This window comes from Prionailurus viverrinus, chromosome E3, assembly GCF_022837055.1.
Source record: "Prionailurus viverrinus isolate Anna chromosome E3, UM_Priviv_1.0, whole genome shotgun sequence".
Lineage (NCBI taxonomy): Eukaryota > Metazoa > Chordata > Mammalia > Carnivora > Felidae > Prionailurus > Prionailurus viverrinus.
The window spans coordinates 18076639-18099876 of NC_062576.1; the positions used below are offsets into that span (position 1 = coordinate 18076639).

Here is a 23238-nt window from a genome sequence, read left to right on the forward strand (position 1 = left end):
ATTGGAAGGTTAATGGAAGATGTAAAATGGATCAATGCTAACTGTATAGAAAATTAGCAAATGAAAATAAAAGGAGGCAGTTATCAACACCAATGAAAAATGGAACCTTGTGTGATAAATGAAATGTCATCGTATTTAGTATGAAGGAAGTCTACCTTCACTTCACTACCTTGCTAAGAGCACTGTGGGGGGGGGGGGGACGCTGGTGAATTTCAGCCTTCACCTTCCTGGGTGATCTCAGATACGTCTCTGGGCCTCAGTCTCTTCACCTGTAAAATAGGCATAGCCATATCCACCTACAGCGAGGAAGACATGGAGGGGATCCCATAAGACGTGCTCCTATGAATTAGTATTTATTAGATTACTCAAGTACCAGGCCCTGGAGAACTAAGAGCCTACTAACTACAACAATTAATCAATTTAAAAAATTCAATCCGTTTTTCTCTTGCCCAAAGCTCTTACATCGCTTCCATAAAATCCCTGCTATGTATCTCCAACTTCATCTCATGGCACTCTCCCTCCCTCTCTCACTAAACTCTAGCCCATTAGCCTTTCTGTGTAGGTCCAAACAAATCAGGATCCTTTTTATTTGCAGTTCCCTCTGTCTGGAACCTCACCTCTCAGGCTTACCTCATAAAATAAATAAAATAAAACCTCAGAAAAGCTTTCTCTGACGTCAACCAACACCTGGCTACTCTCCAACTCATCACCTTGTTTATTGGCTTCATAGCTCCCAACCTAATATGTAATTATGTGTAATTATCTTGAGAATGTGTTCGTTTACTTTATAAGTGTCCTTTTTGGCCAGTATGTGAGCTCCACAATGGCAGGGTATATTCTGTATCCCCAGTACCTAGATCACTGTCTGGTCTGTAGTCAGTGCTCAGAATATATTGAATAAATGAATGAGTGAGTGAGTGAGTGAGGGGTACACACTGGGGACCCTAGCACCCTCTATGTCCACACTTTCCTTGCTCTTGGTGTCTCCTAGTGGTGGAGGCTGGTACCACCAAGCTCTTAAGACCAGGTTTTGGAGGAAGAATTCAGACCTTAGTTCTGTTTGTTCTCATACACAGCTCTTCCAACAGGTTGGAGTGGGCGGTACAAAAGGAGGAAACTGATTGGGTGCTTCCCTGGCCTGAGTTCTCTTAGTTAACCTAGAAAGGGTTAGGGGTGGAGAGCAAGATAGGCATCCAACTTCTCCTTGGGGAGGAGCTGGGCAGCAGGTGGGGTGGGGGACAGGGCCTTGGAGAGAAATCATAACGGAATCACAGGTACAGGTAAGGAAGAAAAGAAAAGAGGTATGGAAGAAAAGAGAAAGGAAACCAACACACAAAAAAAAAGGAGAGGAAGTTGAAGCTAGAAGAAAAGAAAGAAGATGAAAAGATAGGACAGAAGGGCAGAAGAAAAGACAAGGTGACCTCAGCACACACCAAGCATATGGAGCTGCCTCTTTTACTCCCTTGCAGGGGGGTAGGGAGACTACCTTCACCTGCTAAGAAGCGCTGGGGCGGGGTGGTGCTGGTGAATTTCAGCCTTCACCTTCCTGGGTGATCTCAGATAAGTCTCTGGGCCTCAGTCTCTTCACCTGTAAAATAGGCATAGCCATATCCACCTACAGCGAGGAAGTCATGGAGGGGATCCCATAAGACGTGCTCCTGTGAATTAGTGTTTATTAGATCTATTCAAGTACCAGGTCCTGGAGAAATAAAAGCCTGACAATGCTTCTGTTCTCCAGGAGACTCAGTCTAAAAGGAGATCTAGAACAGGGACATCCATCACCCCAAAATCAATTGAACTCATTACCCTTAGAGCAGGAGTCACATGCTCTACCAACTGAACCAGCCAGATGCTCCAGGAAGGATTTCTGAAGGTGGTGGGGATTCCTTGGCCTAAATGGGCTAGTCTACAGATTTCTCAAAGCCTCTGTCATGACTCCCCGCTGAAAATTTTAATAAGAGCAAATACTTATAGCAGCACCATTTCTGTCACCCCCCAGTTCAAAACCAACAAGGTCTATGGCTCTACTTCCAATAAGAACAGCACTGCGGTACAGACAAAAACCACATTGTCCCTGTCCTCCCAGCACACACGTGAAGGGTCCTTGGAGGCCCCCTAGGCCAGAGCCCCATTACATAGATAGAGAAATTGAAACTCAGAGAAGAGAAACAATCTTCCCAATCACCTGACTCTTGGTTTGCCATGATACTCTATTGTCTCTGGGACCTCAGTAGTCCAGGTTCCCCCACCCCAACACCACCATGGGTCTCTGCTATTTTGTTCTCCAGTCACTGTCATCTCCTCCACTCCAGGGTTTCTCAAAAGCCTTACTGGGACCAGCTGCACCGGCTTGGCTGTAGTGGGGAAGGCGGCCAAACTCTTGAGTAGCAGAAGGGCGGCGTGTGCATGTGAATGCTGGCTTGTCCCAGCCTGCCCATCCTGTCATCAAACATTTATTGGCCTACACTGAGAAAACACCTTTGGTTTGAAGACTAGGGCACCCAGTCCCTGGAGAGATAGGCTCATGAAAGGCTAATCACAAACATGAACCAAAAGCCAAGACCATGCACACTGAGGCCCTGATGAAAGCAGGGAGGTTGGGTTGCTAAGATGTGTCGGAGGAGAATGGAAAAAGGTGAATTAACATGGGGGTGAGGGTGCAGAAAGAGTTTGGATGAGGGGTCCAGATCAGGGGACCAATCATATGTTCACGTCTGTTCCCTCTCCTGCGTGAGGGCCTTCCCCACCCCTCCAACACTGTGCCTGCCACAAAAAGCGCCTCCTCCTTCCTGTCAATCACCAAGGACCATCTGACCTGTGAGCTCTGGTCCCTGATTCTTCAAAAATCTGAGATGCAGAGGACTCCTAAGAAAGCTATGTTTTATATTCCAGTAAAAGACTTTGGGTTCTTGTGCAGAGAAGCTTAGCGAACATCAGGGTAGGTGCTAGGGAAGGTACTTTCAGTTCCCAGGTCCATAGGCAGCTCAATGTTCTGAACTTCAGAACTGTATGGCCACCTGCCTACTGGACATCATCCCGATGTTCTAGAGCCATCTTGACCCGAACATGCTCCAAACTGATTTCATTATCTTCCTTTCCACCCCAACTCCTGGGTCTTCTGTGTCCTCATTCCAGCAAACGGCAAAACTAACCATCTATTTACTCAAGCCAGAAACCCAGGAGTAACCCAGAACTTCCTCTTTCCTCCCAGCTCCCATATCCAACTTCTGTGTTGCCTCATCAGCAACTTCTGTGCTCTCATCTTATCCAGCGGCTTAGTAGCATCCAAATCAGATATTTACTCATTCTGGAACACTCTCCTCTCTTAGCCTCCCTAACACCACACTCTCTTGATTTTCCTCCTGTCTCACCTGCTTTTTCTCTTTTGCCCAACTGCTAAATGCAGAAGTACCCCAAATCTCAGTCTTGTCTATCTAGACTCTTGTATTAATTACTCCTCTTCAGGCCCATGACTTTAAGTGCTATCTAATGACTGAGACTACCAAATCTGAGTCTGAGCCCTGATCTCTCCTCTAAAACTTAGGCTCACAAATCCACCTGTCAAATTGATATGTAGCTTCACCTTGCTTTGCTTTAAACCAAACTCCTGATGCCACATGTGTTCCTTACCTTCCTCATCCCAGTATGAGTCACCATCCATCCACCATGTTGCTCAACACTCAAAACCTGTAAGCCACACTTGACTCTACCCTTTCTCCCATGCCTCTTAATTCAAAATCAACAAAGACTATAGATCTACCTCCAAAAATATCTCCCCAATACATCCACTTCTCTCCATCTTGACTCACCATCAACCTGGCCCAGAGTCAACATCATATAACCCCCCTGCCAAAACCCTCCAAAGGGTTTCCATAATACTTAAAATTCCAAATCAAATATAGGATAAAATTCATGGTTGGTTGATCTGATCTAGCCTCTTGTCACTTCCCTAATACCATATCCAACCACTCTTCCTTGCTCACCACATTCCTGCTACACTGGAATTCTTTTTGTCTTTAGAACATGCAAAGATTTTTCTGCTTTAAGCATTGGTGTTCCCTCTATCTAGAACTCTATTCCCCTTGATTTTTACTCAGATTAAAAGTCACTTTCTTAATGACAAGTAACAGAAAACCCAACTAAAAGTGGTTTGATTAATAAAATGATTTATTTTCTTATATAACCAGCGTCCTGAATTAGGGCTTTTCTGGAACTTGTAAAAATAAGTGTCCCCACAATTTTATCAAGGATCCAGGTCCTTTCTATCTTCCTATCTGCCAATCCCCGTTTGTGGGCTAGCTCTCCACACAAAGATTCCTTCACATACTAACATCTAAAGGCAGAAACATCCTGTGCTTTTTTAAACAAAAGAACTGAGAATCTTTCCCAGGAGTCTCCAGCAGACTTGCTCTAACTTCTCATTGTCAAGATCTAGGCCACATGCTCACCCATAAACTGATCAGGCGAGGGCAATGGGACATGATCAATCAAGTAGAGGAGGGTGAACCCGAGAATAAAACCACAGTTGTGCAAGCATGGAGAAGGGGAAAGTGAAATTGAGCTGGTAACCAACAGTGCTTACCGCCTCATCCCTGGACCATGCAATCTAAAGTTACTCCCACTTCCCATAGTGTTTAAATACTTTTCTTCTTATCTTTTTAATAGCTTTTAAAAATGTTTGTATTTATTTTTGAGACAGAGAGAGGCAGAGCATGAGCAGGGGAGGGGCAGAAAGAGAGAGAGAGACACAGAATCTGAAGCAGGCTCCAGGCTCTGAGCTGTCAGCACAGAGCCGGAGGCCGGGCTCGAACTCACGGACTGTGAGCTGAAGTTGGACTTTTAACTGACTGAGCCACCCAGGCACCCCAATACTTTTATTTTTCATAGTACTTATCATTTGAGGCAATATAGTCTAGAGGTTAATAAAACAGACTCTAAAACCAAATTGCCTGGATTTGGAACCTGGCTACCACATTATTAGCTGCGGAGTTAAATTACTCCATCTCTCCGGGCACCTGGGTGGCTCAGTGGGTTAAGCCTGGGACTCTTAATTTCGTTTCAGGTCACAATCTCACGGTTAATAGGTTTGAGTCCTGGATGGGGCTCTGCACTGTCAGTGTGCGGAGCCTGCTTGGGATTCTCTGTCTCCTCTCTCTCTCTGCCCCTCCCCTGTTTGTGCTCTCTCTCTTTCTCAAAAATAAACTTTAAAAAATTACTTAATTTCTCAGTTTCTTTACCTGTAAGATGGGGATGACGATGCTATTACCTTATAAGGTTGTTATGAAGATTAAATATGTAAAATGCTTAGAACGGCTACCCTACCTAGTTCCTGTATCCTGGTGACATTCTTGTATCCTTATAACAAATTTCCCTTTCTTGTTTAAACTCTCCATTTCTGGGGTTTTCCCCTGGGCGTCCCAGCCTCACCTCGGCCCCATCCTTTCTCTTTGGCGCCATCTGGCGCCCACGAGAGAAATGACGCGCCTGCGCTCTCCTCGCCTTCTGACCGTTGTCTCTTCCCGGGCCAATCTGGCCGCTATACCTTTAAGATGCCAGGCCAAATCGCAGGAATCTAGGGACGGGGGCAAGAGGCGAGTGTAAACTCCACACAAGTAATTGGTCTTTCCCGTGGCTCCGCCCCGGGAAGTAGTCGTGAACGCCTGTGATTGGTCGGGGGTCCTGGAGGCAGGTTCTGAGCTTGGCGCGGTGTTTTCCAGCGCATCCCGGCTGCTGTGTGGTGGGTGGCATGTCTCGGCCAAATGGGGTCGCGCGTGGGGACACGGGGGGAGACGGCACTGCTGCTGCCGGCCCTTTCAGCTTCAGCCCGGAGCCCACGCTTGAGGACATGTAAGCCGTCCTTGCCCCAGCCTGGGGAGGTCTCCCCCTTTTTCCCTCCTATTGGGACGGGTCACTCCACGTGGTCTGGAAGAAGGCTATGCTGGGGGGCCCAGCTCGGCTGGCTGTCGTGAGCGAGCCATGTTAACCTCCTTATCTGCGAAATGGGCTTAGTGATGCACACCTGAGGCAGGGGAAATGGTGATGCCTGGTGAGTGATATTAGAACCAGCCTTGGGGAAATATGGCTATTCTGGCCCCTGCCCTCCAGGAGCGGGTGGTAGGATGGGGGCAAAAGCAGTGCTGAGAGGTGGGTGACATTACTTTTTACTAGAGGAAATCAAGGAGGGCTTCTTAGGGGAAATGTTCCTGGAGCTGCACTTTGTAAAATTAGCGGAAGCAGCATCAAGAGGTGGAATAATGGAAAAGACAGTATTGTTAGGTTTTGATAGAGTTCAGGGTCTGAGTAGGGCGCACCCACTTTAGAGATGCAGAGTCCAAGTCCCATAGAGAAGAAACGGTTTGCTTAAGGCCATCCAAAGAATTAGGTGCGGAACTAATGCCCCCACTAGGTATCACTGAGATACCTGCCTGGTCGTCCGCATTGTCTAACCCTGGGACCTGGGCTTCTACTCCTTTCTTCTGTTCCAGCCGCCGCCTCCATGCTGAATTTGCTGCTGAACGAGACTGGGGCCAGTTCCACCAGCCTCGGAACCTCCTACTGGCCTTGGTGGGGGAAGTGGGGGAGCTGGCAGAGCTCTTGTGAGTAGATAGAAGTCTTTTTGGAAGAGTCTGTGTTGTGGGGGAGGGGGACATTTATCTGATCATTAAATATCCATGCCAGGCTGTGTCTGGGGATACAGAAATGACTCACCTGTCCCTGCCCTCTTGGGGCATCCATTCTTCTGGGAAAGAAAGGTGTGGAAACAGCAAGGCAGGTCCAGGTCTTAAGAAGGGATGGTGACAGCCTACCTTGACCTCTGCCTCTGGGGTGGAAAGGAGAGTATTCTTTAGGAGACCTGCCTGTGGCCTTCCAGACCGAAGAATCCTTTCCCAAGGTAGTGAGTGGGAAAGGGCAAGTTAAATTAAGGGAGTTTTTTGTTTTGTTGTTGTTGTTTTAAAGAGAGCTCAAGCAGGGGAGAGGGGCAGAGGAGGAGACAGAGAGGGAGAGGGAGAGGGAGAGAGTCTTAAACAGGCTCCATGCTCAGTGCAGAGTTGGACACAGGGATTGATTCCACGACCCTTGGATCATGACCTGAGCCAATCAAGAGTCAGACGCTCAACTGACTGAACCACCCAGGCACCCCATTCAGGAAGATCCTGAGGCTCCTCCAGGGTAAGCTTTTCAAGAGAGAGCAGGATTTTGTATCTGTTTCGTTGTCTAGTATGTCCCGAGTGCCTCACACATAACAGAATGAGTGGCGGGCCGTGGAAGAGAGAGGTGGCGTATGAACCCAGAGTGACAAAGTTGGAGTTAGGAAGTGATGGAGTTTGAACAGAAGGCCTGACAGATTTGAAGGGTAGAAAGATCACTGTGTCTGCAGGGTGGATCGGGTCACCAAGAGAATCAGGGCAGGGGAGACCTGTGAGGAGGCTGATACAGATCCGTCAAAGAGGTGGGAAGGCCTAAATCAAGGCCTGAACTTTGGGAATGGAGAAACGAGAGCACAGAGATGTAAGGGCAAACCATTCATTTATTGCGGTTTTGTGAGCATCAGCTATGTGCTAGGTCTTCTAGAATTAAGAGATATAGCCTTCAACAAGATAGACATGGTTCCTGGGGTGCCTGGGTGCCTCAGTCAGTGGAGCATGCAACTCTTGATCTCAGGGTTGTGAGTTCAAGCCCAGTGTTGGATATAGAGATGACTTAAAATCTTGGGGATTAACAAAAAAACAAACAAACAAAAAAAAAGACATGGTTCCTGTCTTCAGAGTGCAAGGAGACTAACAATAAATAAGCAAACTAATTTTAAAAGACCAGGAATTGTGATAAAGTTCTATGGGGAAAATAACCCAAAGTGATGAAAAAGAAAGTAACAAGGAGAAGGCTTTTCTGAGCAGATGACATCTGTGCTGAGACCTCAGGAAGGAGCCAGCCACAGGAAGGATCTGGTGGGGGAGCAGGGAGAAGAGCATTTAACGCAGAGGAGGCAGTAAGTGCAAAGGCCCTGTGACCGTATGGCCGGTTTGCCAGACAGGACGGGCCAGAGTGGCTTTAGGTGGGGGGCAGGAGGGAGAGTGGTGGATAATGACTTTGGAAGAGGCAGGAGACAGCTCATACAGGATCTAAAGGGCATGATCAGGCGTTTGGATTTTATTTTAAGCCTGGTTGGAGGAAATTGTAGCAGGGGAGGGACAAAGTGTAATTTCTGCTTATGAAAGATGGTACTGAGCAAGAGTAGAAGATGAGCTAGCAAGCTTTCGCAGGTCTGAGAATTAGTCTGGAGTGGCAGTGGCTAGGGCTGGAGAGAGTACAATCGGGTCTTAGCAAGTGAAATGTTCTCTTGACCACTCCTTGGCTCGGGTTGGGGCACACAGGTCTGGATGAGTCATCTGTCGGGGTCTCTTCCCCACCCTGACTCTGCCTAGGGTGCAGGTGGGTTGAGTTGTCCTTGAAGGAACTTCCTAAGAGGTGGGCGTTCCTTGCTGCAAGGACTAGGCTGCTCCCAAGAGAGGCAGAGTCTGTGGTCTTAGCATATGTGTTTGTGCCTGTGTGTTCTGCCTCCAGTCAGTGGAAACCTGATGAGGAGCCTGGCCCCCAAGCCTGGCCCCCCAGGGAACGGGCAGCCCTTCAAGAGGAGCTTAGTGATGTCCTCATCTACCTGGTGGCATTAGCAGCACGCTGCCATGTGGATCTGCCCCAAGCGGTGCTCTCCAAGATGGACATCAACCGGCAGCGCTACCCAGCACATCTGTCCCGTGGCTCTGCCCTCAAGTATACAGACTTACCCCATGGGGCCACCTCTGAAGACCAAGCTGGGGGGCCTGCAGACCTTGCCTGTGAGTCCACAGGCCAGGCCTCAACCTAGAACCACGCGCACAGGACCTGCAACTCGGCATGGCATCTGAGAAGCAGAGAGTGGCCTGGTCACAGAACTTTTTCTAGTCCTTTCCTAATAGGTCATGGGCCAAGGGGCCCTACTTCCTAAGGCCTGAGGCCCGAGAACCTCCAGAAGACAGCCTCCTGGAATTTTCTCTCTCAATAAAAGTTTTGGTTAGCAACTTCTAGATTCTTTCTGGAATAACTGGGAAGGCTCTATCCCAGCAAGTACGGGAGAAGGGCACCAGGGATGTCTCTGAGCCCAGCTCCCATGTTTCTTTAGTGTATCTCCCACCTATAGGGCAGAAAGATCGGCTTTCTACCAAGATCACTGATGTCATACAATTCCCTGACCCCGTCTGGGCATCTAAAGGGGATTGGAGGCTGTATGTAGAGTTGGTTAAGAGCCCAGATTCTGGAGCTAGGCTGTCTGGGTTCAGATGCCATCTTTGATAGTTATGAGCTGGATGACATTCATCAAAGTACTTCATCTTTCTGCACTTTGGTTTCCTCATCTAAAATGAAAATAATGAGATCTACCTCATTGGGCTGTAAGGTTTAAGTAAGCTATTTTAAGTAGAGTGCTTAGGACAGTGCCTGGCACATAGCAGGGACCTTCCAAGTCTGCAGTTACCTGTTTGCTTTTTCAACTCAGAATTTTCAGGCCTCCAGAGCAGGAAATGTCAACAGTTAAGTTGGAGCTGGGCCTAAAACCCATCCCTGTCCATCAGGACCCCAGCCCTGTGAGAGCCGAATGCCCCTCTTTGTGGGCCCCCATCACAGGGATCCCCCTCCTCTTGGAGAGGGTCTCTTGCCTCCTCCCATCCTCCTAAGGCCAATTTCTACTTGTATACCTAAAGATAGTGTTGGGTGTGTATGATTTACCCGTTGTGTGACCTCGGGCACATCACTTCCCTTTCTGGGATACCCACAGCCTGCCTCCCTCACAGTGCAGAGTAATGCTGGGGGAAAAAAAAAAAACAACGTTTAAACTATTTTTGCTGTCCCTACGAGCCATTTCCACATCAGCAAAATAAGGCATTCCTTTTACTGATGACCTCACTCCTTTAACCAGTGACCTCTTACTTGCCAGGTAAAACACAATCCAGATTGGAACCGCTTCAGCTTTGTGTTCCCAAACCCACCTTTCCTCCCTACCAGTGACAGCAGGACTCTCATCCTTACTGATTGATCTCTTATCACATACCCTCTCCATGGTGAGTTCTCTCCTATCTCCTCTACGTAAGCAACTTCCCTTCCTTTCCACTAGCAGATATAAAGCATCATCGAGTCTCTTTCCTATTGACAAAACCCCAACAAATCTCCAGCCACTGCGCTCTTGCTTTTCACAGCCAAGCCTCTTAAAATGGATTGTCTACACCCATCCGCTGGGCTTCCTCATTCTCCTATTTATACTCTAACCCACTCAAGGATGGCTTTCACCCCCACGCCTCTTCTCACCACTTTCCCGGAGCTACAAATACAGCATCTAAGAGAGCTGACCACTCCCTCCATGAAACACTTTCCTCTAGATTTTCCGGACGAGACACTTCTGGTTTTCTTTCTAGCTGTGGCTGCCCTTTCACGAACTCTTCTTGGGTACCTTCTCATCCACTCCAGACCTGATATCCCCAAACTACTATTTCCAATCACCTCTCTGACCCCTCTGCGTTCACTTCACCCTCAACATGTCCAGACTGGGGCGTAACCATTGTCACAATTCCTGCCCTGCTCCTCATCCTGTGCCCTCATCTCTGACTCTGCCCCATCATCCAAGCTAAGAAATGAAATCAGCCGATCTCTCCTAGACTGAAGTTCATGCCTGCTCACCAACGAATGCAGTGGCTGTTTGATCAGAATGTGCAGGATTTGTGCACCCTTCCAGACCTGAAGTTATGAGCACAATCAAGGGCCAATCCCCCCCCCGCCCCACGTAAAGCCGGTGCAAGAAATCCTTTTGGGCTTATAGCCTCACTTGGCTCCATGGTAACTCATTCATATCACTCAAGCCTGGGGAAAACCCCAACTTTCCTCCTCCCCTCCCTCACCTCACTCACAGGCACGGGTGGGGTGAGGATTTAATACTTTATTCACTAACACGGGCCAAGGGGTTGTAGTGAGAGGGAGTGGGCACTGCTTCCTGGGATCGCAGTAGGGCGTTCTCCCGGCCTCCCAGTTCCAAGGCAGTCAGGCCTGCTGTCCCACCCCTTTCCCAGTGGGGCGGGGAGATCCAGGGTAATGCAGCCCCAGGTAGGGGTCCCTGCGTGTCCCTGCCCCCAGCCGGACGCTAGCAGCCCCACAGGGACGAGAACGGCGGCTCAGCTGCCCTCGCACTCTGGGCAGCGCTCGGTGGCAGTGGCGGCCGTGGCGCCAGGGGGTAGCTTGAAGTCCCGGCCGCAACCAGCGCAGATATAGAGACGACGCCGCATGTGCGCGCGACGGTGACGGATGAAGTGCGAGCTGAGGCGGAAGCGCCGGCCGCATTCGGCGCACGGGTAGGGCCGCTCCCCTGTGTGCGTGCGCGCATGCTCCGCCAGGTTGGAGCGGTGGCCGAAGCGGCGGCCGCAGACGGCGCACCGGTGCGGCTTCTCCCCGGTGTGCACACGTCGGTGCTTGGCCAGAGCCGAACTCTGAGCGAAGCGCGTGCCGCAGTCGGCGCAGGCGTACGGCCTCTCGCCCGTGTGCGTGCGTCGGTGGCGCGCCAGGCACGAGCTGCCGCCGAAGGCGCGTCCGCAGTCCGGGCACGCGTACGGCTTCTCGCCCGTGTGCACGCGCAGGTGCTGTGCGTAGTTGGAGCTCTGCGCGAAGCGGCGTCCGCAGTGCGCGCATGCGTACGGCTTCTCGCCGGTGTGGCGCCGCCGATGCTGCCGCAGGTTCGAGGCGGCCGAGAAGCGCTTGTCGCACTCGGGGCACTCGTAGGGCCGCTCGCCCGTGTGCGTGCGGCCGTGTTTGGTCAGTGCCGACTTCTGTGAGAAGCGCCGGCCGCACTCGGTGCACGCGAAGGGCCGCTCGCCCGTGTGCGTGCGTGCGTGCTTCGCCAGCGTGGAGCGGCGCGCGAAGGCGCGGCCGCAGTCCGGGCACGCGTGTGGGCGCGCCGGGTCGGCCGACGGCGCTGGCGCCTCGCTCGGGACCTGCGGGGAGAGAGGGGGGGGGGGGGGGAGACGTCAGCCCTGACTGCGGGCGGCGGGAGCCGGAGACCCGGGTCTCCGCAAGCCGCAGCCTTTCAGTTCCCCGTTGTAAAACTGAAAAAGCAACGGTGCCCGCCTCGGGACGGTTGTGCGCTTTAAATGAGACAGTATGTTAACGCACGTATCACAAGGCCTAGTGATACTCAAGCTCTTTGTTATTAATTCGACAAATATTTATTGAGTGCTTAAGATATGCCGGGCTATGTTTAGGCACTGGGGATTCAACATTAAAATTTTAAAAGTCCCGCTACAGGGAGAATAGATAAGAAGTTGCTGGCATTGGGGCAGGGAGGGGGAGGCTTCATTTAAATAGGATTGTTAAGAAACCTTACTGATAAAACGTGAGCAGAGGGACCTAAAGAAGGTGACAGAACAGGCTACACAAGGAAGCAAGGCCCTGCAGGGGGTCTGCCTGTTGAGTTCCACGAAGGGCAAGAAAAAGTGCCTAGGGCAGAATGCTTGAGGGGCAGAGTGATGAATGGGATGGTCTTGCTGGGACTCTCTCAGCTTAGGGTCAAGTAATATGAATGAGATGGGGAACCAAAAGAGGAGATGTCAGATGATTGGGAGCAGGGACCTGAACAGATCAGACTCAGGTTGCTGGCGTTGAGAACAGAAGCAAGGAGGGGAGAGGGCAGAAGCAGGAGCCCAGAGAGGAGGCCACTATACTGCAGCCGTCTCGGAAGACGGTGGCTCACACCCAGGTGACAGGTGGAAAGTGGAAGTGGCCTGCTTCTGGGTATATCGTGTAGTTGAAGACCACAGATTTGACAATAGATTGGCTCTGAGGTATAATGAAAGAGAGGGGTCAAAATGACTCCGCCCAGATTTTGAGTTTGGCCACTGCAAAAGTGGGGTGGCCATCTACAGAGATGAGGGCGGTTGGAGCAAGGCGGTAGGTGAAATCTGTTCTGGAGCATATCTGCGGTTCTCCTTGACACATCTGGAGCTCAAGAAAGAAGCCTATGCTTGGAGATGTTAATTGGGAAGCCGGCAGCCTATAGATGGTTTTTAAAGCTGAGTCTGGATGAGATCACCCCAGGAATGGGGAGAGAGAACCTGAGGCAGCAAGGTGATCAGCTAGCAAAGAAGGCTGAACGGGAGCAGTCAGTGAGGCAGGAGAGCCAGGAAGGCATGGTATGGTGTCTTAGAAGCCAGGCCAGGACCAAGTCCAGGCTCTTTAATAAACTTTTCAGAGCAAGCACCTATCATTTTTTAAGCTGTGAAGGCAAGGCCTGAAGTGGAAAGTTTTGAAAATGAGCCAGTTTCATGAGGTCTGAGCCTCCAGAGATAAAATCAGAAGAAATGCTTTGTAAGAGGCAGGTGAAGAGAAAACTTTTTACTAACAGCGGAGTGAAGGGGAATACTGGGGGCACATTATTCCCTCCTTAGAAAAGAGAATGTGGGGCACCTGGGTGGCTCAGTCGGTTAAGCGTCCGACTTCGGGTCAGGTCATGATCTCGCGGCTTGTGAGTTTGAGCCCCGCGTCGGGCCCTGTGGTGACAGCTTGGAGCCTGGAGCCTGCTTCAGATTCTGTGTCTCCCTCTCTCTGTGCCCCTCCCCTGCTCATGCTCTGTCTCTGTCTCAAAAGTAAGTAAAACATTTAAAAAAATTAAAAAAGAAAAAAGAGAATGCTCACCCCAGCAGAAGTGGTATTGAGCACCTACCATGAACCAAACAGGCACATTAATTCATGACCAAATGAAATACCTGGCACATATTAAGGACAAGAAAGTGTTAGCTGCTCCCCATATTCAATCTCCACAAAGTAGTTACTACTATTCTCACTTTATAGATAAAGAAACTCTCTTAAAAGGGTGAGTGACAAGAACAGTGAGGCTCTTTTCTTTCTGAAGTGCAAGGATAGCAACTTCAGGTCCTTCAAGATCCTTTGTAAATAGTCAGTGGCTTTTCTGTAACCAACTCAGAAACTGGAAAACAAGGCAGTTTGGGAAATTAATGATCAGCCATGGGAATTCTGGTTTAAACATACATATAATGATAACAGTGATAGCGATACAGTTAAGGCTTTGACAGTGCTACTTTATGTACATTATTGTATTAAGTCTTCCTGTCATCCCCTTGAATTGGGTGTTATCTTTTGATAGTTGAGAAAACAGAGAGGCTCATTGAGATCAGATTCACAAAGCCAGAGGGAGTCAGGACTGACTGTAGAGCACTCGCCCTTAACCAGTAGGCTACATTGCTTCCCTGTACTAGAACAGCCAAGACGTGACAGAGGCTGGACTCCAAGCCTCTGGTGCTCTCCAAGAGGGATTCGAGGTTAAAATACAACTTGATACTTTAAATCAAGAAACTCCGCACAGCAGATTTGGCACAGTCTGAATTCAAGGTCATACTTTCCAGTCTTGCCCTGGTTTTGACATCTGTTGTGTTTGTTTAAACATGTCGGCCATTGTGGAGAGAATTTTTCTCATTATATTTACATTTTGGGGGCCCATTTTTTCTTTGGCACCCTTCTATAAGATGACTGACCAGCCTGAGGGCTTTCTTATGCTGGGCTCACTGACTCAGGTGAAAGGAAATCTTCACATGAGTAACCTTAGTATTGCCAGCTTAAGGACTCAGGGCCCCAGAAAGAATTTTTTTTCTTTTCTTTTTTTTAAGTAATCTCTACATCCAACGGGGGCCTCAAACTCATGACCCTGAGATCAAGAGTCACATGCTCTACTGACAGAGCCAGCCAGGAGCCCTCCAGGAAGAATCTTGGTAAGACAGGTAGGGTCTAGCTCATTAAGACCCCAAGCAAGTCACTTCCTTCCCCCGCCTCAGTGTCCCAAGGAAGGCGGGGTAGGCTAGGTGAGATAAAAATTTCCCAACTTGAGGGATGCACACCCCGTACGTGCAAGAGTACTCTAGGTGTTATGTAGGGAAACTATCTTATAACCATTGTGTATTCATTTTCATGGACATTAGAAAAACAGTAGATCACATGAAATCCACGATTCCATCAGCATTATTGTTTAGATGAAGGCAGATTCATTTAACAAAATGATGTGAATCTATCGGAAGAAAAGAGTACATAAATGAGCACAACAGGTGAGTGACACACAGGTCACTGAGGCTTGGCCAGTACCAGACCAGGGGATCATTAAAGGTCCTTCCATGCCTTTAATTCTGCAACTAGTAGACTTAGACATTAGAATGGCATTTGCACTCTAACAAGAGGGTACTATGAGGAGACAAATATAATAATATGAAAATCCAGGTAGCTGAAGTTTGTGATTTTTGTCTTCCTGCTTAAGTATTTTTTTTTAAACTTTTAAAATGTTTCTTCATTTTTTGAGAGACAGACAGACAGACAGACAGAGTGTGAGCAGGGGAGGGGCAGAGAAAGAGAGGGAGACGCAGAATCCGAAGCAGGCTCCAGGCTCCGAGAACCCGATGCGGGGCTCGAACCCACAAGCCGTGAGATCATGACCTGAGCCGAGGTCAGATGCTTAACTGACAGAGCCACCAGGCGCCCCCTTGCTTAAGTATTTTTTTTAATCACTTTTTAAAATTCATATTCTCCTCAGCCTTTACTTTCCTAATTAACAACAACAACAACAACAACAACTACTACCATTCACTGAGCGTTCACTATGTGCCAGGAACTGTGCTAAGTGCTTTTCATCCATGTTCTCATTTTAAACTCTCACAACCTTTTGGGTTAGGTATCATCTGCTCCGTTTCTGAGTAAGGAAATAAGACTCGGCAGTAAAGTGATTACCCGAGGCCACACGGCTAATCAATGGCAGAGCCAGGATTTGAACTGAAAGTCTGTCATCATCCAAAATACCTCTTCTCTGCCATGATCCCATTCTATCTCACTGACAAGTTTGAGATCATCTGCACAGCTTGTCTCCCTCCCCTGGACTCTTTTAGCAATCAGAATCTCCCCTCTTTTTGGTACAAAGTATAAAATAAGACCCTATCCTCTTGCTCCTAGCTACAGGAACTGTGGTCCACAGATCAACATCAGCATCACTAGGAATTTGTTAGAAATGCAGAATCTTGGGGCCCCTGGGTGGCTCGGTGGTTAAACGCCCGACTTTGGCTCAGGTCATGATCTTACATATCCTGAGTTTGAGCCCTGCGTCGGGCTCTGCTGACAGCTCAGAACCTGGAGCCTGCTTCGGATTCTGTGTCTCCCTTTCTGCCCCTCCCCCACTCATGCTCTGTCTGTCTCTTTCTCGAAAATAAAGAGTAAAAAAAAAAAAAAAGATGGGGTGCCTGGGTGGCTCAGTCAGTTGGGTGTCTGACTTCAGCTCAGGTCATGATCTCACAGTTCCTGGGTTCGAGCCCCACATCAGGCTTTGGGCTGACAGCTCAGAGTCTGGAGCCTGCTTTGGATTCTGTGACCCCCTCTCTCTGCCCTTGGCCCGCTCTCACTCTGTCTCTGTCTCTGTCTCTCTCAAAAGTGAATAAACGTTAAAAAACAATATATTAAAAAAAAAAAAGAACAAGAAAGAAGGAAATGCAGACTCTCAAGTCCCACCCCAGACCTGCAGAATCAAAATCTCCATTTTAACAAGATCACCAGGTGATTTGTATGCATGTTAAAAGTTAAGAAATCTGATCTAGAAGAGACAAGAGCAGCTCCCGAAGAAAACAGGTAGAAAAGGTGAAGAGGGGTTTACAGGCTGAAAGACCATCTGGACAAAGTCTTAGAGATGAGAAAGGGTCAGGTGTGTTTGAAGTCAGGGCTTGGGATAGGAGCTGAGTGATTAGAGATAAGCCAGGACATGAGGTCAGATGGTGAGGAGCTCTGAATGCCAGGCTTAGGGAGCTGAGACTTTATCCTGAAGGAAACAGAAAACCACTCAAGGGTTTAAGCAAAGAGAGAGAGGATTGGATGTGCATAGAGCCCTCTGAGAAAATCTTTTCTATTCATTAAAGATAGATTGGATTTTGATGGGCAGTGACAGGATACTCCAGGCCCTGAGTGCAGCATAATTAAGGCCTATTTTGGACAATGACTGGCCATGAGCCTGGGTGATAGCTAAGAGTCACAGAATGTTAGCACTGGGAAGAGCTTTTGAGGTCACTATTTCATAGAAACTGAGACTCAGGGAGACCACACAGCAAGTTAATGAGCTATGCTGCGGGCACAGTTCGTGGGATGTCTGTGTGTCATCCTCAATCCCAACCCCCGCCACCCCCCCAAATCCAGTAACCCAGATGATACCTTTCAGGTGGGCAGTCAAGGATTTTAACTCTCATGACTCCTCTATACAGACGAGAAAGCCAAGGCAAAGCTGGTGACTGGCAGTTAGGATTGGAACCAATGCTTTTCACTGCTACATGATACCATTTAGAGTCTAGCCCTACATACCTTTGACGACTAGACATGCCCACTCCCCATATCCTCATCCTTACCTCCAGCCAGTCCAATCAGGATTCACAAATGTCCCCTTCTCTCCCTCTTTTCCCCATTGCTGTCAAAACCTGAGCAGCCTTACCTGGCTTTGTACCTACCCCACGGCAGCCAGTGTTTCTTCTAAAGAGAAAATCACTCATGTCCCTCCTCCGATTTGAGACTATGTCTAAATTTCTATGTTGGCTTCCAATGCCTTTTACACTTTGGCTCCGCTTACTTCTCTGGCCTCGTCTCCTCTGAACCTTTGGATTTGCTATTTCCTTCTGGGAGGCCTTTCTCCTCCTCCATTTACCAATCACCAAGTCTTGAAGGACCAAGTCATCTCCCTGAAGCCTTCCCCATTGCCTTGAGTTGTCTGCTCTCCGTCCTCTGTCTAGGCCTCCATTGGCTTCTCTGTCCGCCCCAGCCCCAGGTTTCAGCCCACAAAGTTCTTTGATAGAAAGGACTTGAAACATCTCCAAAAGGATACCTAGTGTCCGGTCCTGAACCCCAGGGAGAAGAATGAATGTCAGCAGCATATACTTACGTCGTGTTTATTATGCACCAGACACAGTTCTGACTCTTTACATGTATTAACTCACTTAGTCCCCACAACCTCAGGAAGTGAGTGCTGTTATGATCTCCCTTTTACAAATGAGGAAACTGAGCCACAAAGAGGTTAAGAAGCTTGCCCAAGGTCACACAGCTGGAAAGTGATAGAGTTGGAAGTCTACACCAAGCCCTGGAGTCTGGGGTCTTAAATTATAGGCCAAAGGTGCAGATGAGGGGATCCACAGAGCCAGAAGACACAGGCTGAACTAGGATGACAGGCCAAAGGAGGCCTGAGGAAAACGGAACTAAACAGTTATTTTGACTGGAAGCAGTTGCCAAAGCAGCCAGCCCCCGCCCCCTAAGGCCCACCACACCCACTAGGGGGCAGCAGAACTGTCTTTCCCAGAGAACTGGCCCCTAGCAGAACGAAATGAGAGGGAGCCTGGGCCCAGAAACCCCGCCCAACAGGAGCCCTCCAGTTGGACTCAGGGCTCCTCTGGCTTGGGGTGAGAGTTCTAGGGTTCTGGAACTGGAAATATATACCTGGTGGCAGTTAGGATCTCCAGTGGGGAAATCTAACTCATATTGAGATCTCCTTAAAATTCCTTTCTTTAAACCTTCAAAACCCTCAGGGTAAAACCAGAGGTTCCCCCGCCCCAGGCTGCCAGCCACCCTACTCTCATCCATGCTACAGCCTGATTGAACTACTTCTCCCAGTGCCTTCCCTTCTCCCAGTGCCCCACCCACTCCCCTGGGCCACGTAAGGGGCCATTCCTTTTAAATCTCAGACCCCCACTGGCCTCAGCTAAGCTATCCCTTTCCTAACTTTGAGACCTTGGGCCAGTCACCAAACCATCCAGTTTCCTGGGCCTCAGTTTCCTCACCTGTGAAATGGAACAAATCCTAACTACGGTACAGATTTGCGGTACTTAGAACAGTGTCTGGTGCATAGCAAATGCTACTAAGAGTCAGGTGTTCCTAATGCTGTTGCCTACCTAACCACCCACCCCCTCCTCACCCCTAAGTGTGCATTAATTTCCCAGCTCTGGACTTCCACACCTCCTGTGCCTGCACCCATCACACGGGATTGTAGCTGTGTGGTTACTTGTCAGTTTAATCCCGCTCGTCCTCGAGCTCCACGGGGAACCGGGGGAACCAAGGAGAGCATTCCCTGTCCAGCACCCAGCACAGAGCCTGGCAGAGCAAGTGTGACATCTGTATGATGGCAGCATGGGCAATAGAGCAGAAGGATGGGCCACCAACTTGAGATTCTAGGTCTAAGATGCAGAGAAAAGTTTAGGCTGGATTGATGGTTTGTCTGAGGGTGGCTGGACCCGACCAGACATAAGAGAAACCAGGCCCCCTGGTGTGGGACACGTACCTCCTTGTTGTCCATGGGGATCTTGAGTTTCACCACCTCATATTTCTCCTCACCCTCATCTTCCTCACCCTTCACCAGCAGCACCATCTCCTCTTGCATCTCTTCCTCTTCCTCCTCCTCTGTCTGCTGTTCACCAGGCATCTTGGTGTTCTGGGGTGAGGGGCTGGGTCAAAAGCTCAGGACTTGCACCCACTCCCACCCCGCCCCGTGGCCCTGACCCCAGCAAGTCGGTGAAGCCTGGGCTTCTCCCGCTCTGCCCTGGTCTCTGGGTCTGCCCTCTTCCCTCCACCCAGCCCAGCCCAGCCCCACGCCCCAGGACCAGCTCCGAAGACACTCGTTCTCCCCACTCATCCCGGCATTCAAGGCCCTGTGCAGTACGAATCTCCAGCCCCAGCAAGTCGGCACCCTCCCCACGCTGAGTCACTCCCCCGCGTCTGGGCCAGAGGCCCTAAGCTCTAGGGCATGGTCTGGGGGCGGGATCGGGGCGGAGACCCCGGTGGGGTGCGCACTCACCAGCCGCAGATTCGGCGCTCGCACAGCCCCTGGCCAGGGCGCCGGGCGGTTGGGCACTCTGCGAGGCCGCGGCTCCGGGGGCGGGGTGGGGCGGGGCCTCGCAGACGGCCAGTCATTGGTCAAGTCACCTAACCCCGCCCACGAGGAGGAGGGGCCCAGAGGACCCAGGCGTCCGGCCAGAACTGCCCCGGGAGGGTGGCGAGCCCAGATCTGGCGCCCTCCGCTGTACCCCAACTCCCAGGAACCCCCGGCCACCCCATCCCGGCGTCCAAGGTCTTCGCAGTCCAGTTGTTACCTACCTTCAAGGATCGTCTCCTGTGGCCGCCTCGGAGATCTCCGCTGCGGCCAAGCGCGTCTGCTCCGCCCAAAATAGGCCACGTGCGCTCCCGCCCCGGCCTGGGCCTCTCGCTGGCGCCCCGCCTGGAGGGCGGACCCGGTTGCCTGCTCACCTCTTCCCTTCCCTCTTTTTTCCTCCTCTCCTATTTTTTCTCCTTTCCCGGCGTCGCCCTCCCAGTCTCCTGGTGTCTGGGATGTCTTGCCCCTTGAATATGTACTTCGCAAATCAACAGCCACCCAAGCTACCGCACCCACCTAGGGTGTGGCGTGCCTACTATGCGCCGGCATTATGCTAAGTGTTTTACACACATGATCTTTGATCTGCACAAAGGTGGGTCCATTTTACAGATCAGCTATCAGAACTTGAGGGAGATAAAACCGATTTGCGTAAGTTATACAGTAAGAATTCGCATAGCGTCCCTGACAAGTAATAGCCTAAGTGGGAAATTAGTAGTCCCACGGGTCAAACCCAGTCCACAGAAGTATCTTGTTTGACTCTCAGGGTGTTTTTACTTTTTAAAAAAAAAATTAGTTTTAAAAAATACAGGTCTTTTACACATTTTAATTTGCCACATTTAAGAATTGAGGTATTTTATGGGGGCACCTGGGTGGCTCAGTTGGTTAGGCCTCCGACTCTTGATCTCAGCTTCTCAAGGTCTCGATTCAAGCTCTCTGCTGCGTGTGAAGCCTACATACAAAAATAAATAAAAATTTTAAAAACTAAGATATTTTGTATGAAGAGCTGTATTTCCCACTTCTGAAAAAGATACTTAATTCTCCCATTCTACGAACGGGGGAACTAAGATTCAGAAAGGAAAGAAAAGAGAACTAACATTCAGTAATTGCTTATAATCCTTATGTCTCTTTATATATCAGTCCAGTGGGAATCAATAATAATGTCTCCCTCTGACAAACGAAAGAACAAAAGCTTAGATAACTTAAATGATTTACTCAAAGTCACATAGCTGGTAAGTACCAGATTCCAAAGCTCACGTCCTTTCGATTTCACCAAATTATCTTTCAGAAATGAAGTTACGTGGGGAAGCTGGTGGCAGAGCTAGGACTCAAACCTGAGTCTCAGTCTTCAGAGGCCAGGGCATAATTTGGAAGTTGGGATTACATCTGGTAAACTTTTGTTCTTCCTCAGAGAAAGTGTGCCTGGATACTCACACTCAAGATCACCAAGACCCACTTTGGTTGTGTTCATTCTCTTATCAAGTATTTCTTGGGCTCTATTACATGCCTGGCACCATTCTGGGTATTGGAGATGCAGTAGTGAACAAAACGGACAAAAATCTTGGCTGCTATGGAGCTTTTAAGAGTGTAAAAATGGTAAGCAAGTAAGTCAACAAGATAATTTAGTAGAGAGTGTGGCTGTGATTGGGGGTTTCTTTCATGTGGATAGGGGGAGCATCTCTGAGGAAATAATACTTGAGATGAATCTTGAATGGGGAGAAAGGATTAGCCATTTGAAAATCTGGAGGAAAAGTGTTCGAGACAGAACTGCAGAGGCCTAAGGTGAGAATAAGCTTGGCATATCTGAGGAACAGAAAGCGGTTTATGTGACTGGAGCCAAGTGAGTTAGCAAAAGGGTAAATCTAACATGAGTGATGGAGAAGAGGTAGGGAGGGGCCAGGTTATGGCTGGAACCCCACTTCTAGCAAAAGGCAAGGCCTGCTTGCCCTGATTCAAGTCAGTGAGGAGACTCCACTGGGAACAGTGAAAGTCACCACTGGCAGGGTCTCCTCCTGTGGGAAGGCTTTGGAATAGATGCTTGCGAAAAAGGAAAAAGAGGGCTTCTGTCCATTTGCTCTACAAATGTGTACAAGCATTTACCAGGACTCAGATCTAGTTTCTGTGCTTGAGGATCTTAGAGTCTAGTAAAAAAAGATTGTGATATATATATATATATATATATATATATATATATATATATATATGAATACATATACATATACATATATGAAAGGGAAAACAATAGGTATTTAAGTGTTCCGGCAGCATAGTAAGATGAGTGAATAACTGAATAACCCCCTTGGAAGGGAGTGGTTATTGGGTGCAGCCCTCGCTGAAGAGAAAAATGTGAAGGACCTTCAAAGATGAGTGGGAGTTTGCTACATTGACAAGGAAGTAGCAGTTTATGGGATTGTAAACTCCTATGAAGAGCCCACCATGTTTCAAGGACACCGTTCACCGAAGTATTCAGTGAGGCCTATTGTGTGCCAGGCTGCTGTTAGGATGGGGCGGGGGTGGGGGAGGGTGGGGTAGAAAGTTCAATTTGGAAAAGGCTTCATCTTACACCTCACCCCTCTGCATTTCACTATTTGCCTTAAGACTCACTAGAACTTTACTTCAATTCTTGGGTGCCCAAAGACTTGGTGCATACTCTTCTTCCTGCCTAGAAGACTCCAGCTCCTATCCTATCCCCCACTCCCTTTCTTAGCTTCTAGTTGCCACTTCTTTGGCGAGGCCTTTGAATCGGGCAGGATTCTCTTCTGTGTGTTTGCTTCCTGTAGAGTCCTTACTACACTTGGAATTATTTGGCCAACGTCCATCTTCTGCATAGAAACCGAGGGCAGAGACTTTGTCTTATTCATCCTCCTATCCCCCATACCCAGCACACAGTAGGTAATGCTGTTGAGTGACTAATTAGCCTCAAGAAGTTCTGCAGGTGTTAAGTATTGAGAATAAGTAGATTCTAACCCAGGCTGGAGGTTCAGGGAAGGCTTGTGGGGGAAAGTAATGCTTGAAGTGTTCTGACTTGGAGAGGTTAACAGGGGGAGGGAGTGGGGATGGGGATGAGCATTCCATGCAAACGGAGCAATATTTGAGAGGCACAGGGCGGAAACCACACAAGTGGAAGACCTTGAATGCCAACTTGAATGCCAAGGAGTTACGTTTTACAGAGAAATGTGGAAATACGGCAGGGTTTTTAATAGGGGAGCGACACAGTCAGATGTAATTTTACAAAGTTCGCTGCAGGCTGGCTTGGAGGTCGACTGGTTGGGAAGGGAAACACGGAACCCAGCAGG

The 23238-nt window shown here is 49.1% G+C and overlaps 2 protein-coding genes across 6 annotated transcripts; one reads left to right on the plus strand and one right to left on the minus strand.

Moving 5' to 3' along the window:
- The first annotated feature begins 5664 nt into the window (after nt 1-5664).
- DCTPP1 (dCTP pyrophosphatase 1) lies at nt 5665-9056 on the plus strand. Its single transcript, XM_047837481.1, has 3 exons — nt 5665-5847; nt 6486-6596; nt 8563-9056. Exons 1-3 carry the CDS (start codon nt 5747-5749, stop codon nt 8861-8863), a joined length of 513 nt encoding a protein of 170 aa, XP_047693437.1. The 5' UTR covers nt 5665-5746; the 3' UTR covers nt 8864-9056.
- Nucleotides 9057-10950: 1894 nt separating this feature from the next.
- ZNF771 (zinc finger protein 771) lies at nt 10951-20826 on the minus strand. Of its 5 annotated transcripts, none has more exons than XM_047838831.1 (4): nt 20811-20826; nt 20170-20290; nt 19358-19520; nt 10951-12005 (listed from the first exon to the last, which is right to left on the minus strand). In XM_047838831.1, the coding sequence occupies exons 3-4, from the start codon at nt 19496-19498 to the stop codon at nt 11193-11195; spliced, it is 954 nt and encodes a 317-aa protein (XP_047694787.1). In that variant the 5' UTR covers nt 19499-19520; nt 20170-20290; nt 20811-20826; the 3' UTR covers nt 10951-11192. The 5 variants fall into 5 exon arrangements, with proteins under 5 accessions (XP_047694787.1, XP_047694785.1, XP_047694788.1 ...); XM_047838829.1 differs by having other exon boundaries at nt 19358-19507; nt 20811-20825; XM_047838832.1 differs by lacking the exon at nt 20811-20826 and having other exon boundaries at nt 19358-19507; nt 20170-20301.
- Between the last annotated feature and the right edge of the window lie 2412 nt (nt 20827-23238).

Excerpts from the sequence above, each read along its gene's own strand:
- ZNF771 (XM_047838828.1), bottom strand. The coding sequence starts at position 19,986 with ATGACTGGCCGTCTGCGAGGCCCCGCCCCACCCCGCCCCCGGAGCCGC. Across the intron at positions 19,521-19,870 it reads GAGCGCCGAATCTGCGGCTG|CCCCTCACCCCAGAACACCA; the intron begins GTGAGTGCGCAC and ends CTTTTGACCCAG. Across the intron at positions 12,006-19,357 it reads TCCCCATGGACAACAAGGAG|GTCCCGAGCGAGGCGCCAGC; the intron begins GTACGTGTCCCA and ends CTCTCCCCGCAG.
- DCTPP1 (XM_047837481.1), top strand. The coding sequence starts at position 5,747 with ATGTCTCGGCCAAATGGGGTCGCGCGTGGGGACACGGGGGGAGACGGC. Across the intron at positions 5,848-6,485 it reads GAGCCCACGCTTGAGGACAT|CCGCCGCCTCCATGCTGAAT; the intron begins GTAAGCCGTCCT and ends CTTCTGTTCCAG. Across the intron at positions 6,597-8,562 it reads GGGGAGCTGGCAGAGCTCTT|TCAGTGGAAACCTGATGAGG; the intron begins GTGAGTAGATAG and ends TTCTGCCTCCAG.